This window comes from Myotis myotis, unplaced genomic scaffold, assembly GCF_014108235.1.
Source record: "Myotis myotis isolate mMyoMyo1 unplaced genomic scaffold, mMyoMyo1.p scaffold_m19_p_12, whole genome shotgun sequence".
NCBI classification, from domain to species: Eukaryota; Metazoa; Chordata; class Mammalia; order Chiroptera; family Vespertilionidae; genus Myotis; species Myotis myotis.
Genome location: NW_023416316.1, coordinates 27,167,948 through 27,186,000, shown reverse-complemented (window position 1 = coordinate 27,186,000; position 18,053 = coordinate 27,167,948). Strand labels below are relative to the sequence as shown.

The 18,053-nt window shown below is 40.1% G+C and overlaps 1 protein-coding gene and 1 pseudogene across 7 annotated transcripts in view; one reads left to right on the top strand and one right to left on the bottom strand.

Annotated features, from left to right (window-relative positions):
- GNE (glucosamine (UDP-N-acetyl)-2-epimerase/N-acetylmannosamine kinase) overlaps positions 1–17,762 on the bottom strand; it is an 86,836-nt gene extending 69,074 nt beyond the window's left edge. For 4 of the 7 annotated variants that reach the window (XM_036330384.1, XM_036330382.1, XM_036330381.1 and 1 more), the window contains exons 1-4: positions 17,585–17,715; positions 11,255–11,460; positions 5,017–5,468; positions 735–887 (exon numbers count right to left, since the gene is read on the bottom strand). In XM_036330384.1, the coding sequence (XP_036186277.1) occupies positions 735–887; positions 5,017–5,468; positions 11,255–11,418 (769 nt within the window). In that variant the 5' untranslated portion in view covers positions 11,419–11,460; positions 17,585–17,715. Of the gene's footprint in view, positions 1–734; positions 888–5,016; positions 5,469–9,681; positions 9,765–11,254; positions 11,461–17,584 lie in introns of those variants that run through there. The other 3 variants (XM_036330386.1, XM_036330385.1, XM_036330383.1) reach the window with 3 other exon arrangements.
- LOC118667660 lies at positions 6,074–10,759 on the top strand (annotated as a pseudogene).
- Positions 17,763–18,053: the final 291 nt, after the last annotated feature.

Sequence of the window (18,053 nt, the reverse complement as noted above, 5' to 3'; positions counted from 1 at the left end):
CGGGGTTGTGGGTTAACTTTTTTTTTTCCAATTACCACTAAGACAAGGATTCTTTCAGAGAAAGATGATGACATCATGACATTGGAGAAAATAGTCCTGCCTCCTTTTCCACAAAGTGCCTAACAGCTCAGCAATGAGTGGTGTCAGCTAATAATGAATATTTGAAAATTCTTTATGTCAGGCACTTCTCATTCATATCTCATATCTCCATTAACATGGTTAAGGTCTCACTAGCACCAAAGCCTATAGTACCACCCACTGGTAGGTGATCAATAAGGTCAGGCTTGGGGATCAACTGGGGACTCTAGATCTAAATTGTTTAAACTCAAGATTACTTTAAGGTACAGTTAATATAAAGAAGAGAAGAAATAATAATATGGCTATTTTACTATAGTCAGTGGAATCATTACTTTAATAAAGACACTCTTTCAACTTCTAAGGCTTGTCTCTTTGCTATTGCATTTTCTCACTGGTGTAAACTGGAGGAAAGAGATTTAATATAAAACTAGAATAAAGAGTAGAGAGATTTTTCTTTTTCTTAGTATTAAGTTTCTACTAGATTTTACAAAAACATCACAATCTCTTCAATCTGCTACAAAATTGGTGATCCTTTGAAAACTGCAACGCATTTCAGAATACAGCAGCCTTCAACATAAAATGAGCAAGACAGGAAGGGCAGTCAAAAGAAGACATAACAGAAATGTACAATTGGAAAGGTAGGTGGCACCAATTACCTGCATCGATATTTGGAAACAGAACTAGGGTCCGCTTGTTAAATGAGATAAGTGCATCCAATGTTAACTCAAACATTTTAATGGAATGCTTAATGTCAGTGGTTACGGGGTGTTGTAGAGCAACAATGTAATCTTTAGGTTTTACATCATCACCTGTTCAAAGAAAAATCAAACCACATTGCTTCATTAGTTAAGAATCTCAAAGGAGGAAGAAGAAAATTCCAAAAGGCAGATCCCAGTCTGTGCTTTTACAAATGATAAGGAAAAAAGGTTGTTACATTTTAAGCCAGTCATCCAAATTGGGTTCAAATGATAAAAACTTATAGCAAAAAGTCCAAGGATTCGACAAACTTAACATTTTACAAAGGTGCTTGCTACCACAAACAAAATATATGACTTTAAATAGAAGACACTAACTAGAATTCATTCTTTCAAGTCCAAAATATTCCAAAGCATTAGGAAACGGAATCTTCCCAATTTCAAACTAGTGTCTTTAATGAATTATCAGCAATATCAATGAATAATAATATGTTGCAAATCAGGACATTCAGAGGTTGAATGAGCATTAAATATATTTCATATAATACATAGGAGCTTCCTCTACCATCACCCACCAGATTCAACAAATGGCTAATATTTCTAACTCTGTTCAAAGGGTGAGAATGGCTTCACTTATCCCAATGCTAGGATCCCAAGGACAGTTCCTCAGCAAAGATTTAAGTGTAAATTGGTCAGATGGACAGTGCAATGCCAAAGAACACAGAACATTTATCAATAGGGCCTATATTATCCCATAAAATGGGCTCCAGTCACTTATTTTTTAATGAGAGTATATTTATTTGATATTAACTTTAATGATCAATTTTACAATGCATTATATATTATTAATTTCAAAATTCAAACATAGCAGTTTATTTTTTATGATTTAATGGTAACAGAATTTTTACTAAGACTCTTCAGTAGTAACTGATTTAAAAACTATAGGTTCCCGCCCTAACCGGTTTGGCTCAGTGGAGAGCATCAGCCTGTGGACTGAAGGGTCCCAGGTTCGATTCCGGTCAAGGGCATGTGCCTTGGTTGTGGGCACATCCCCAGTGGGAAGTGTGCAGGAGGCAGCTGATTGATGTTTCTCTCTCATCGATGTTTCTAGCTCTCTATCCCTCTCCCTTCCTCTCTGTAAAAAATCAATAAAATATATTAAAAAATACTATAGGTTCCCAAATTATATTAAAAAAATTATTGATCCTATATTATGTTCCAAAATAGGGTTAGGGGGATATAATTATTAAATTTTTGTGCAAAGTAGAAATTTTTTTGTGCAAAGGCCTAAAAGAATCTATCAGAATCGAAAGTCTAGAAAGATGAGTTCAACATAAATTTAAGTAATTCACTAGATATAGATCAGGGCCTTTAGAAACTATGAGGAGAGCTGAACCAGCATGGCTCAGTGGTTGAGCGTCGACCTATGAACCAGGAGGTCATGGTTCAATTCTCAGTCAGAGCACATGCCCAAGTTGCAAGCTCGACCTCCAGTGGGGGGCATGCATGAGGCAGCCAATCAATGATTCTCTCTCATCATTGATGTTTCTACCTTTTCTCCCTCTCCCTTCCTCTCTGAAATAAATAAAAAAATAAAAAATAAATAAAAAACAAACTATGGGGAGAGAAACAACAATGAAAGAGATAAAAGATAAGGTACAAGTTGGTCCTGCTATAATGCACGTTTCTATAATGTGAATTAGCTCATCTGTGGTTGGTAAATAAAGGAATGATGTCAGTCTTTAATGTATAGTTTAGTTATTCATACATGATTCCCCATGGCTACATACAAAGAACCTTAATGTAAATGTACACAATGTTGCTAATATTTTTATTAGGAGGAAGACAGCACCTGTCAGAGGGCCCCTTCACCCCACATTCTTTCTCTTGGTTCACTGCGCCCATGTACTCTGTCTTGAGAACACTTTTGGGACAAGTGTCTCTGACCATGGCTGTGCGTGTGTGTAGGGGGGAGAGGGGAACAGTTTTACTTTGAGAGTGAAGATGTCAGAGAGGTTCTGTGGTCCCATGCAGAGGATCATTCTACATAACTTATGGTTACAACTTATTGCTAAGGGGAAAGTGGGAGATGAAGAAAAATTCCAGCAGTTAACCCCAAGAGAATTTCCATTTCTCATTTATTTTCTCCTTTAAGTGTGATTAAGAAATATCTGCACTATATAGAAAATAACCATATAATGCGAAATTGCACTTTGTAACTCAAGACTCTATCTGGAGCTAGATTCTTTATAAAAGAAGGATAGCTACAGAGCAAAAACTAGTGAAAAAGAAAACACAGGACAATAAGCTGGAGCTACCCATCTCTGGCAATAATACATTTTGTGCAAAGCTTCTCAATGCACAACTTCTGACATTATCACTCTGCCTTTATCCCCAGAATTCAGTCAGCAGTTTCAACCCTTCCACACAACCCTTTCCATTAAGGTACCATCATTTTGTTTTGTGTTCAAGTTCTATATTTACTGTGGCATTTCTTTCAATATTGGGAATTTAACATGTCTTTTTAACTTAGCTAATATTTTTATTAGGACTGTTATTTATTAATGTTCTGGTTACAAAGTTGCAATCCTATTTTTTCCTGTAAGTAAGGTGATAAACATCAGAAGAAGCAGGTACAGACACTGCACAATGTATCATTACTAGGGGTAGGTGGCTTGGGCTCATTGTCTTGTTTCCACTCACCCCATCCCAAAACACACACTGTTGTTTTTTAAATCAAGTTTTTGCTCATTTGTCATCTTTCTTTTCATAAACTGCTCAAGTGGTTCCAAATGGAACTTTAAGCCCTTCAAGTACAAGCTTGCTACATTCTGCTTTATAAGGATTATTTTCTATTCATTACAGGTTTTTCAAAAATCCAAAGTTTGTCAGAATACATATAAGAGCTAACAATATAATCAGAACAGAATGAAAGAATGTTTGCTTAGAAGCATACAGAAAGAAGAGACTAAAGAGACAAGTTTCTTCCACTAGCATTATCTAGACAGAGTTCTTAATAATTACAAATCTGTCCAAGAATAAGAAATATGTAGAATGGATTAACTTCTATAATACGAAAGCCTGATCCCTTTCCTGTTTTAATGTGATCTGATTTAAAATATGCACAATCACCTATTATTCATTAACTTCATTTTCCAATAGTTCTACCTCTTTAAAAAGGAGAGCCCTAAATACCTCAACAGATAATTAATCCTGGTTTGTTCTCTAGATAGTACTCTATAATAAATTAACCAAATGAAATTCTATTTGTAACCCTATTTTCTTTGCCTCTGTTTAGCAAAGGTAATTCCAGGAGGCTAGATCAATGAACATTGAAGATTTCAGACCTTAATGCTTATTTACATATATAACAAACTCTGGTAGTACAACTATGACTTTGCTTTTAATCATCATCATCAAAATCTTTTTTCATAAATAGTTATGGCTTATTAACTACTTTCAACATTCATTATCTCATATGAGTATTCCAACAATCATGTAACAAAGACATTAGAAATAAAAATAACACATTTTTCATTGCACTAAAAACCAAAATAAAGGAAAACAAACATAAAAACACCCATAATTCTACTAACCAGAAATAAATATTATAAATGACTTGGTGTACATACTTTCTTGAACTTTCCATTATGTTACTGTTTTCATAAAAATGGCATATTATACATAAATTTTGTAGCTTGCTTCCCCCCCTTTTGCTATGTCAGGATCTATCTCTGTAACTAAATATTCACCCATCACATTATATCTAATGGATTAAAAGCATTCCACTGTATAAATATATCATAGATTCAATCCATTGAGCCTACTTTACAGAAAAGGTGCGTCTCGAGAGGTGAAGTCATACCATAGAGTAAGATCTATGAACTAAAGCCTTAGCCTTCTGATTGCTAATGGCATATTCCATCCATGATAGTTTCTGGAAGGGCTAAAACATACCCAGTACTGACAAACACAACCATTAAGACTGAATAAAGGCAGAAACCGGTTTGGCTCAGTGGATAGAGCGTCGGCCTGCGGACTGAAAGGTCCCGGGTTCGATTCCGGTCAAGGGCATGTACCTGGGTTGCGGGTATATCCCCAGTAGGAGATGTGCAGGAGGCAGCTGATCGATGTTTCTCTCTCATCGATGTTTCTAACTCTCTATCTCTCTCCCTTCCTCTCTGTAAAAAATCAATAAAATATATTAAAAAAAAAAAAAGACTGAATAAAGTCTGATACATACCTAGCCACATGCGAATGATGCTCATGTAGTCCTTGTTCTTGGCACAGAGGAGTTTGTCATAGGAAGGACAGCCTGCCAGAAGGATGCGATCATGGTCCTCACACATGGATATCAGGTGTTGCTCTGCGCTTCGGGTGCAGCACACATGATAATGAGCCAGTTTTGTTATGGCGTGTCTAATGGAATCATCAATGGTCCCACTGACTTCCCCACCTTCAATGTGAAGGATTCGGATGTTCATCAAGGCAGCAGATGTTGCCAGTGCCAGGGCATCGAACCTGTCTCCATGGACAATCATGATATCAGGCTTCAGGCGATTAAGGACATCTGGTAGCTTCACTAGGGCCAGGCCTACTGACTCAACCATAGCTGCCTCATCTTCCCCTCTAACAATCGTGTGTAGCCTGGTGTTAATGTCGAAGTCATCTTGCTCAATCATGCGGTATGTATTTCTGAAGCAAGAGAGAAATAAAGATGTGAGAGCATGTTCTTAAATACAGGACCACAAAAACATGAGAAAAGCAATCTAAAAGCAACTCTGAAGAGAGAAATATTTTATAAAATTTCCTTGTTAAATAAATTGAAGTATAACTTACAAAAAAACAAAAACAGACCATAATGCATAGATCACTTGATTAATTTTCCTACCTGCATTACCCTGTAGCCACCACCCAGATTAGGACATAACCATCCAGCATCTGGGAAATCTCACTTGTGCCCCTCTCAGTGAGTCCCTGGAGGGAAAACTATCTGAGGGAGAATTTTTTTATTAGGAAAAAAGAGACCAAAATTTACATTGGTCATGACATTTTCTTTTTTTTTCTATATTTATAAATTTTAAAAAATAAATATGCTACTTAATAGGGAAAAATGTTACTTATAAAAGCAAAGCCCATTTTAAAAACATAGTAGGGAACCAGGACACCAGACATATCACAACAATACCAATTTCTGAATGATGGGAATTATCACCTGAATTTCCTTGTATGGTACTATCAATGCAACCTAGTTCTGATTGGAGCAAAATGTAAGTTTCACAGCATAAATTGGCTGTGAAATGCCGTTTCAAGCTTCAGTAACCACAGCAATACTCAATGTCTTAAGGTTTCCTGTCAGTTATGGTAAGATTCTAAAAGATATGGCTATTTTACTAAATACATAATACATTTATTATTTAAAAATTGGAAAATACTCAAAATTATCATCCATAAACCTATACACTCAGTGTTATTTTGATTTTTTCTAGCCATTTTATGCATAATATTTTATCCTGGTTGAGATTACATACAATTTTGTAATCTACTTAATTCACGTAATACTAATTTTCTCTGATCATGAATGATTCTTTACATACATCATTGTACATTATATGGATATCTAGTAGTCACTTCATAGATTCCTTTGGATTTTCCTATACAAGCTATGTTCCTGTAAATAAAGACAATCTTTTTTTTTTTTAAATATATTTTATTGATTTTTTTACAGAGAGGAAGGGAGAGGGATCGAGAGTTAGAAACATCGATCAGCTGCCTCCTGCACACCCCCCCTACTGGGGATGTGCCCACAACCAAGGTACATGCCCTTGACCGGAATCGAACCTGGGACCCTTGAGTCTGCAGGCTGACGCTCTATCTACTGAGCCAAACCGGTTAGGGCAAGACAATATTTATGTCTTTATATATCTTGCTTTAGTGTACTGGCTGTTATATCTAGCACAAGTTGAAGAGAAGTGGTGAAAGTGGAAGTCCTTACCTTGTTCCCAATTTTAGGAGGAAAGCATAAATTTTATGTTAGCTATAGGCTTTTCACAGGTGTCCTTTATCCATTCTATCCAAGCTTTACTACAAGTTTTTATCATAACTAGCTGTTTAATTTCATCAAATGTTTAATATGTATTGATATGATTGTATGGGTTTTCCCCTTTATTCTGTTGAGATATGAATTATACTAATTGATTTTCAGATGTTAAAATTTCTGAGATAAGCCCGCTTGGTGGTAATGTATTATCGGTTTGCCATTTCATCTAAATTGATTGTCAATTTTCTTAGCCTAATATTCCCCTTTTATTCTCTTTCTTAAATCTTTATTGGAAGTATTACATGTCCCCTCTTTTATTCTTTTAAAGGCTACAATATTTTGAAAGAAAAAACTTTTGACTTAATTTTCTCTGCTGTTTAATCTATTTTTATATTTCATTGATTTCCACTCTATTACTTCCTTCTTTTTTACTACAGTGGAAACAGATCATTGACTCTAAACTTGTCTTCTTTTTAATATAGTATTTAAAGCTATAAATTTCCCTTTAAGCACTGCTTCATTTACAACCACAGATTTGGTATACTGTAATATTTATTATACAGTTAAAAATATTTTTTAACATTTATTTTTATTTTTTAATTTTTGTTACTCCTCACCCGAGGATATTGTTCCACTGATTTTTAGAAGTGAGAGGAAGAGAGAGGGAGAGACAGAGAGAAAGAAACATTGATTGGTTGCTTCCAGCATGCGCCCTCACCAGGGCCAGGGATCGAGCCTGCATCCAAGGTATGTACCCTTGACCAGAATCAAACCGGAACCCTTCAGTCCCCAGGGCTGATCCACTGAGTCAAACCGGCTAGGGCCAAAATATTTTCTAATTTCCCTTAGGATTTCTTATTTGGCCCATGGCTAAAAACTCATAAATAAAACAACCAACTAAAACATGGGCTAAAGATCTTAACAGACCCTTCACCAAAGATGATATAAAGATGGCAAAGCATATGAAAAGATGCTTCACACCTTATGTCATCAGGAAAATGCAAATGAAAACAATGAGATACCACTACACACCTATTATATTAGCCAAAATCCAAAACACTGACACCACCAAATGATGATGAGGAATTGGAGCAACAGGAACTCTTCATTCGTTGGCGGGGGAAACAAAATGATACAGCCACTCTGGAAGACAGCTTGGTAGTTTCTTACAAAACTAAATGTACCCTAGTCATACAATCCAGCAATCGTGCTCCTCTGTTTACCCAAAGAAGCTGAAAACTTATGTCCACAATCCACCCAAAAAGCTGCAATACAGATGTTTATAGTAATATTCTTCAGCGCTAAAGAGAAATTACTATCAAGCTATTAAATACATGAAGGAAACTTAAATGCATATTGCTAAATGAAAGAAGCCAATCTGAAAAGACTTCATACTGTATGATTCCAATTCTATGACATCCTGGAAAAGGCAAAGCTATGGAGATGGTAAAGAAAAAGTCAGTGGTTTCCTGGGGTGAGGGTAAAGAAGGGATGGGTACGTAGAGCAGATGTTTTTTTTTTTTAATTTATTGCTTAAAGTATTACAAAGGGTATTACATATGTGTCCATTTTATCCCCCCGCCCTAGACAGTCCCCTAGCCTCGCCTATCCCCCAGTGTCTTATGTCCATTGGTTATGCTTATATGCATGCATACAAGTCCTTTAGTTGATCTCTTACCCCCCTACCTCCTCCCCCCAACCCTCCCCGGCCTTCCCGCTGCAGTTTGACAATCTGTTTGAGGCAGCTCTGCCTCTGTAGTAGAGCAGATTTTTAAGGCAGTGAAACAACCCTGTATGATACTGTAACAATGGCTTCATGTCATCATAGATTTGTCCAAACCCACATAATTTATACCACCAAGTTGAACCCTAACGTGGGTTTTCTTAGGCAGAGTTTCACATTTTTAAAAGCTATTAAATTTTAAGCTGTCCATAAATTTCTTCTCTACTCTAAGTTCTTTGAGAAAATTGCTAAATTGGTTTTTGGAGGTAGGTTTTTATTTATTTGTTTTTGCTATTGTTATTATCTTGTTTTTAAAGAACAGTCTGAAAAAAACAATTTTACTTTAACACAAGCTGTTTTCACATTTAATATTGTATTTCTGACCATCTTTGGAGATTGCATTAACATTTTCATGCCACAAGGGTGCACTAACTGTTACTTATTACATATAACAAAATGAATGTTCATCTTTGGTTTAGATATTCTGCTCCTTCAAAAATTTCCCAATTTTCATTTTTAATATTTCACCTCTGATCAACAACAAACCTAATGTCATCAAAATAAATAGCAATGGTAATATAACATTTTACTTTGCCTAGTAAATAACTTAGATTTTTTAAATCTTGTTCCATATCTACTACTTTATATGCTGTTGATCTATATACCAGTTTTAATGTCAAATTACCATTAGAACTCACAAAACAGATAACATGAAATCACATTATTATATCACACAATATATAAGTGCCATTTCTCCTTAATATAACATATAATATTAATAGATATTTATCAAGCATCCATTAAGCAGCATCACTGTCATGAATTCTCTATATCACTATCTCCATTCTTCACAATAACCTACATCAAAGGTTTGCATTCCATTTTATAATTGAGAAATCTGAGGCTCAGAGATGCTAAGCTACTTCTCTAAGGCCACATAAAAACTAAGTGGTAGAGATTTTAAATGCCATTGGGAGTAAAGTACCTTCCTCCTTCTCTTTGCTCTGAAAGGAATGGAATAGGAAGTAGAATGAGTGACACAATATCAATGGACAACTGTGCTAAGTGCTGGGACCTGTGAATAGGACAGAAGAGGACCCTGCTCTCATATTCTGACAGTCTGCAGGTGCCTGCTGAAGACTTACCCAGATCACTGCTACCTGGAAGTGGTTGATATATCCTGGTGCAAACCTCTGAGGAGGAACCACAGGACAGCATGGAGCAGCAACTGAACACAAGGACAGAGACACATGGATGGAAAGGCATGGGCAGAAGGGCCCTCGGTGGGAATAAGCCAAATCCAGCCACACCAGAGCCAGCCCAGCAGGAGCCCCTCATGGTGATGAGGGCTTGTGGGATGAAGATGGGGACCAGGAGATTAGCTATCAGGTTGGTAAAGAGGATCCCTTCTCTGTTACATAGAGTGCATCATACGAGGTGTTTTCCAAACCCATCCTGGAAGAGGACGTATTTCTTAAGTCCTTCCACTGCCTGAGAGGTGGGTCAGAGCAACAGTTTTCTCAACAGGTTTTTGATGATGCAAACTCCCTTTCTGAATGTTCCTTGCAATACATGGAAAGGGGGGGCAAAACAAGAACTTCCTCAACAGAATGTGGGAGAGAAATCACTTGTTGAGCATTCTGAGCACATGACAGGCAAGAAGCTTCCTCCTGGAGAACACCCAACACTAGGCCTCGTAGATCCCACCCGGCTTGTAGAATTTGCTAGAAATAAGCCAAGAAAAAATGGAGAATGTGATGCTCCAGAAAAATGTGTTTGTCCTCAGAGTGAATGCGCAAGAGCGCTGAAGACGAGAAATTCCCTGAGAAAGCATCTCCACCTCATTCATGGCCCTGCAACCACATGTGTGGAATGTGGGAAAGCGTTTCCTGAGAGCTCCAAACTAAAGACGTTTTATGGCTCATCCTGGAAAGAGGCCTTTTCAGTGCACTTTTAAAGGGTGCGGAAACGCTTTTCCCTGGCCTTCAACTTGCATACACTTGTGCGCATCCACACCGGGGAGAGGGCTCTTGTGTGTTCCTATGAAGGCTGTCACAGGAGCTTTGTCCAGTCAAATAACCTGAAATCTCACATCTCAACTCATGCAAGACAAAAAATAATCGCCGAAACCGGTTTGGCTCAGTGGATAGAGCGTCAGCCTGTGGACTGAGAGGTCCCGGGTTCGATTCCGGTCAAGGGCATGTACTGGGTTGCGGGCACAGGATGTGCAAGAGGCAGCTGATCGATGTTTCTCTCTCATCGATGTTTCTAACTCTCTCTATCTCTCTCCCTTCCTCTCTGTGAAAAATCAATAAAATATATTAAAAAAAAAAATAATCAATAAAAAGAAGATGGAACAAAAATCTTTAAACAGGGAAAGCATTTTAACAAAAGAGTGATGGGGGACAAATATGCCTCATTGATTATTTTCAGGAAAGAATATTTGAATCAATGTTGCAGCCCTATAAGGCATATTTTTAAATGTTACTAAGATGCTCCTATTCACTGTGATACCATTCTAAGAGCACTGTGTGCACAATGATAGTGTGCTTCCAACAGGAAGGTCAGTAAAAACTTAGTTCAAAAGGGTAAAGCAAAACACCTAAGTGGTAGAACCAGGATCTGAAGCTGGATCCACATGGTAGTTCCTGGATCCAAGCTCTCTCCAGTACACAATGTTGCAATGAAGAGTATCATAAGAAAATGCTTTCGTCTTACCCATAGTCATCGATCAGGTGAGAGCCAAGCACCACGACGTCCAGGTCAAAGAACTCAGGTTCCGTTTTAATGCCAAACATGATCGGTGCAAGTTTAGAATAATCAGCACGGTTGCAGGTAGCAACACAAACCCGAAGCTTCCGGTTATTCCCATTCTTCTCCATGACTTGATTTTTTCTTTTTGAAAAGTTCTTAAAATAGAGTTTCTGAAGTTACAAAAATAAAAATGATTTATGATCAGAATGAAAGGTCCTAGATATAAACAGAATTTTACGACTTTAAGTCCTTATCCACTCTTTAGCATGGTGATTTTTAACCTTTTTTCCCACTGTACTTGTGAGGGACACAGCCACTGGTATATCCAGAGTTATGAAATTCCAGCTGACTAATTATAACTCCACCCCTTTCTCTCACAATTAAGAAAATATACTGTGAAACCGGAGTGGCTCAGTTGGTTGAGCGTCATCCTGTGCACCATGCACCGAAAGACTGCCCACCGATTCCCAGTCAGGGCACATACCTGGGTGGGAGCTCCATCAGATCCCCAGTCAGGGAGAATACAGAAGGCAACTGACAATGTTTCTCTTTCTTTATCTCTCTCTCTCTTCTTCCCTCCCTCTAAGCATGTCCTCAGGTGAGGATTAAAAAAAAGAAATACTGGAATGCAATTAAAAAAGAGTGACATAAATCAAATATCATTTAAAAGGCAAACAAACATCAGCTCTTTTTTTTTCTTCATCAGCTCTTTATTAGTTAAAAATCACTTGCCATACCTCACAATTGATCCCAACATACCAGACTATAGCAAACTTTAAGAATTACTTATCTAGTTCAACTCTTTCACTATCAAAAAGGAAAACACAGGTTTTGAGAGGGGAAATTACTTCCTCAAGATTCAGTATCACATCCTATATGGGACTAGAGACTGGGAGCACAACATTCGTGCACTGAGGGAGGGTCCCTCAGACCGGCCTGCACGCTCTCGCAGTCTGGGACCCCTAGGGGGATGTCTGACTGCCAGCTTAGGTGCACTCCCCACAGGATCCTTAGCACTGCCACATCCACTGAGAGGTCCTTACCGCTGCCACAGAGGCAGGAGAGGCTCCTGCCACCGCAGCTGCACTCGCCAGCCATGAGCCCAGCTTCTGGCTGAGAGGCACTCACCTTGTGGGAACACACTGACCACCAGGGGGCAGCTCCTGCATTGAGCGTCTGCCCCTGGTGGTTAGTGTGTGTTACAGTGACCGGTCATTTCCCAGTCGATTTGCATATTAGGGTTTTATTATAAAGGATGATATCTATTCAACTTCACACCATACACCCTGTATATATAAAGCACTATGATCAGTGCTGATGAATAGAAAGATGAATAAGACAAAGATTAAAACACAACAACAAAAAAGCACTACCTTTAAGGCCTCATTAGCACCTGTAGCCAGTGATTACAAACTTCACAACTCCAAATGCCACCAGAATTTCCTGTCCCACAGGCACCTTAAAGTTAGCAAACCAAACTCATTTTCTTTTCTAAACCTGTTTCTCTTTCCTTGTTCTCTAACTTAGTTATGAGCCTTCCATTCATCCAAATGCTTTGACATTCTTGTCTCCTCTGTTCGTCACAGTGTGCCTCCTAAGGCCCAATCAATTACATCTCCTGAATATCTTTCAAATCTCTCTCCTCTCCATCCCAATCCCTCATTTTAGGTCTGAACTATGGTAACAGCTATCAAAGTAGTTTGCCTGTCTCTAGCTTTGCCCTGCCTCCCGCAAACTTTCCAAGTGATCTTTCTAAAGTTCATTAATCTGATTATCATGCTAACCAGGATACATCACCTATGGACAAAGCGCAAATTTCTAATTTGGACCTAGCCCATCCTTCCATCCATTTCAAATGCCCTTACTCTGGGCCGAAGACCTGAAGTTCAACCAGTGGGTCTCCGTATCTGTGCTTTTCTAGGTACAAGTACCTCTCCCTAAAACTTCCTTTCCCTCTTGACTGAACTCTTCCTCACACCTCAAAACAGTTTAAATGTCACTTCTTCTGGAGAGCTTTCACATACACCTCATTCCTCCTCACCCAACCCTTCTAGTTGCTGCCTGCCTCTGAGCACTGTGGCCCTACCATACAGATACACACTATTGTTCTCCTCTGCCTTCCTGTCTCTCTACCACTTTATACCCTTCATTCAAAAAGTAAAAATCAGGGACAAGGGATAAAATTTCACTTCACAGATTGATCTCAATGCTTATCTTTCAGGAAGTGTACCAATGTTTAGAATTTGCACTTAGGAATCCAGAAAAGCTTGAGTAAAGATGCCATTAAAAAGGGAGCTACCTTTTAGATGCCTGGCTGGAGTGGCTCAGTAGTTGAGTGTCGACCTATGAACCAAGAGATCACGGTTCAATTCCTGGTCAGGGCACATGCTCAGGTTGCGGCCTCAATCCCCAGTGAGGGGTGTGCAGGAGGCAGCTGATCAATGATTTTCTCTCATCATTAATGTTTCTATCCCCCTCTCCCTTCCTATCTGAAGCCAATAAAAAAAATTTTTTTTTAAACGGAGCTCCCTTCAGATCAGGGTAAACTCTGAAATTCAGTGGAAAGCCTATCAGTAGCCCTCCATTGTTGGTAGCTCATCTCTCTTAGGCTAGAACTTCCGTGTTCACACAAATTGCCTATCACTGGGCCACTGTGAATTTACAATCTCAGTAAAAGCTAATTCCACCTAATAGAAAGCATTTATACTGTAAGCAATAAAATAAAATTTAAAAAAAAAAAAAAAAGAAAGCGCCGAAACCGGTTTGGCTCAGTGGATAGAGCATCGGCCTGCGGACTGAAAGGTCCCGGGTTCGATTCCGGTCAAGGGCATGTACCTGGGTTGCGGGCACTTCCCCAGTGGGAAATATGCAGGAGGCAGCTGATCGATATTTCTCTCTCATCGATGTTTCTAATTCTCTATCTCTCTCCCTTCCTCTCTGTAAAAAATCAATAAAATATATTTAAAAAAAAAAAAAGAAAGCATTTATAAGATAATGAGCATTCTGTCAAGAATTGTACAGTAAGTCCTCACTTAATATTATCAATAGTTTCTGTGACTAAGTGAAACAAAACCAATTTTACCATGGGTCAGCAATTTTCAACTCATGGCACACATAAACTACTGAAATTCTGCCACACAACAAAAAATATATTTTTTGCAAATTTGACAAAAAATTGGTGTAATTTTTATTTACTCAGATAGTTCAAGTTTTAAAGATTCTTGCAACACACCCGTTGAAAATCACTGGCCTATGGCATCTCATCAACATTTTAAGAAAACAATGGTGCCGTATTAATAAGATCTAAGCACTACCTCATAATTAAAGAGACAGACATATTTTTCTAAAACTGGTTGTCTTAGGTGTTCTTATACATAATCCTTTTTCCACTCATTACATTTAAGCTGAGTAAATTTTTGGTGATATTTACTTTGCTGGGTGAGGCAAAGCAAATCATTCATGGTTGGTCGATTTGTATTTATTTTAAAAGAACAGTAAATATCTGGCAACACTAAAATGCTTAGTATTTACCAGGTAACTCAAAGTTTATTCTACCAAAACTGAGAGTAAACTAGCTATAAAAATAAACTATGAAAAATACAGAGTTACTTAGGTCAATCCGATAAGGTTTCTACAAGAAATGTCTAGCATATAAAGGGAATAGATAAGACTTGCAAATCTTGTTTCCTGAATTACATTAATGTTTACTGTCTTTACCCAAACCCCTAGAAATTAACTTGTTTCAATAGCATTTTAATCCTTTATTACTATTTGGGGCAAAGTAATTAGGTTTCTATTGCCTGTAGGTGTATATAGTGTGTTCACTTAAGAATGATGGCTAAAGAAGAGCAATGTTCAGGTGTGCTTATATAGTATGTTGCTGTAGGAATAATTGATGACTTTTAAGCCATACTATATATATATTTTTTTAATATATTCTATTGATTTTTTTACAGAGAGGAAGGGAGAGAGATAGAGAGTCAGAAACATCGATGAGAGAGAAACATCGATCAGCTGCCTCCCGCACATCTCCCACTGGGGATATGCCCGCAACCAAGGCACATGCCCCTGACCGGAATCGAACCCGGGACCCCTCAGTCCGCAGGCCGACGCTCTATCCACTGAGCCAAACCGGTCTCGGCAATATATTTTTAAAGTTAATTTGCACAAATACATTCATGTGTTTTGTCCAATGCAGAATTTAAAATTGAGGAATAAATACGCTTGAAAAATTTAAAATCAAGGTGATTTCTTATATGCAGATGCTTGATTCTAGATTTTGAAATACTTGATGCAACTCCACATTTACCTTGGATTCTTTTGTGTGTTTTTTAAAATTTATTGAGGTGATATTGGTCAACATGAACATATAGATTTCAGGTGTGTGTTTCTATGTTACAAAACCTGTATATTGCACCGTGTGCCCACTACCTTGGATTCTTATACTTTGGATCCAAACAAAAGCCCATGATGTTTTTGACTTGTGTGTAAATGTTATTTATTTAGCATAGACATTAAAGATAACTTCCTGAAGAAAAAAAAAGTTACTTAGGCCAAAACTTCTTTAAGGAAAGAAGTTAAATCTTAAAAAGAAAATAATAGGCCCTGGCCAGGTAGCTCAGTTGGTTAGAGCATCATCCTGATATGGCAAGGTTGCAAGTTTGATCCCCAGTGAGGGCATATACAAGAATCAACCAATGAATGTAGAAATAAGTGGAACGACAAATCGATGTTCCTCTCTCATTCAAATCAATCAATCAAACCCAGCATTTAGGACATTGCCCACATCCAGCGTTTGCCTTGTGTCTGTTCATTTCATAAACATCTATGAGTGAGACCTTTCTGCCAAGAGAACATGATACTGTAGGCGCCCCCCCCGCCCCGTTTCACTTTTTGCGGTTTCAGTTACCCGCGGTCTGAGACTATTAAATGGAAAATTCCGGAAATAATTCTTTCTAAAATTTTAAATTTCACGATGTTCTCAGTAGGGTGATGAAAACTCACCTCACCCCACTCCGTCCCAGCGTGACTCATCCCTTTGTTCAGTGTTGAATCCATGATATATATGCTCCCCGACCTTAGTCACTTAGCAGCAGCCTAGGTTATCTAACTGACTGTCACAGTATCACACTGCTCCTGTTCAAATAAACTTCATTTTACTTAATACTGGTCCCAAAGAGTAAGAGTAGTGATGCTGGCAGTTCAAATATGCCAAAGAGAAGCAGTCAAGTGCTTCCTCAAAATGAAAACGTGAAAAGTTCTCAACTCAATAAGAAGATATATATTGAGGTTGCTAAAATCTACAGTAAGAATGAATCTTCTACGAGTGAAGGCGGGGAATGCGTGCTAGTTTTGCTGTCGCACTTCAAACTGCAACAGTTAAAGGCACACAGTGCATAAGTGCTTAGTCACATGGTAAAAGCCTTAAACGTCATCATAGATGTGTATACACAGGGGGAAACAGGGTTCCGTGCTATCTGCTGGTTTCAGGCATCCACTGGGGATCTTGCAACCTGTCCCCCATGGATAAGGGGGGACTAGGCTTTCCTCAGTGCAGAGAGGATGAGACTCACAGAAATAAGAAGGACGGGGCTATCTGAAAGTGTTCTGAAATTCAGGACCCTATTCCTGAGCGATATTTCTGTTTGGCTTCGACAGTCCGGTTCATCAGCTGCCTATAATGCTAAGCTGTGCCCAGCCCGCCTCTCTCCACCAGAGGAGCCCAGAATACTTTCCGTGCCGCAGCAGGTGTACAGTGTGCTCAGGACGGGGTGTGCGTCTGTGCGCGCACGCGTGTGGGTAAAAACCTTTATCAAACTTCCGAGGAAGCGCAGGCTCAGAACGCAGTCCGGGTCGGGCGCAGACCTTCCCAGCCATCTCTCACTTCAACCTTTATCCCCAGGGCAACCTGCCTAGCAGGTAGCTCTCCGCCCTCCGATGCCCTGAACGGGCATTACCGTGCAGGACCGCCCGTTTTCTTCCCGGATAGCACTGCTCCGGGAGCGTCGCGCCGGCCTCCCTCCCACTGCCCCCATCCCCAACCACACACACCACTTCCCGGACGCTGCCTGCGCCACCCGCCGCCAGGTGGGGCCTATAACGGGACTACAGAGGGGCCCGGGCGGGTAGGCCCGCGGGAGAGGGGGCGAGCCCGGGCCGGTGTGGGCCGGAGAGGGGGGAAAGCGGTGCGAAGCCGCGGGCTGGGGACCGGAGGAGGAGGAGGAGGACCTAGAAGCCGGGAGGATGCTCTTCCGAGCCCGCGCCCCGCGTCCCCGGCGGATGCGTGGCTCTCACCAGTCGCTGGTCCGCGGCTCCCTCCCGCGCCGCCGCCGCCGCCGCCGCCGCCACGCCTCGAGGCGGAGAGCCGGAGGCAGCGCCCGCCCGCAGGCTGTGCCCAGCCCGCCGTCGGCTTCCGCAACGGGGCCCACGGGTCTGATGCGTCGCTGGACCCCAGCCCGCACCCTGCACACCCTCCCCGGCGCGAATCGGCGAGCGCGCCCTTGCGTCACCTGAGAGCTATCCGTGATTGGCTGGGCCCTCCTACGCCCCACCTCCTTCGCTAAGGGTTTCTGGGGAGGCGGGGCGGCCGCTGCCTTCCGTGGTCGTGGCGTTGTTGGGAGTCGCCAGCCCCAGTCCCGGCCCCGCGGGCCCCCCGAACGCCTGGGCGGGAACCCGAGTCCTCGCTCGGGTAGTTGTCTTGGCCTCCCACGCCCTCAGGCGTTTCACAGGCCGGGACCATAGCCATGCTGTCGTGCAGCGGGCC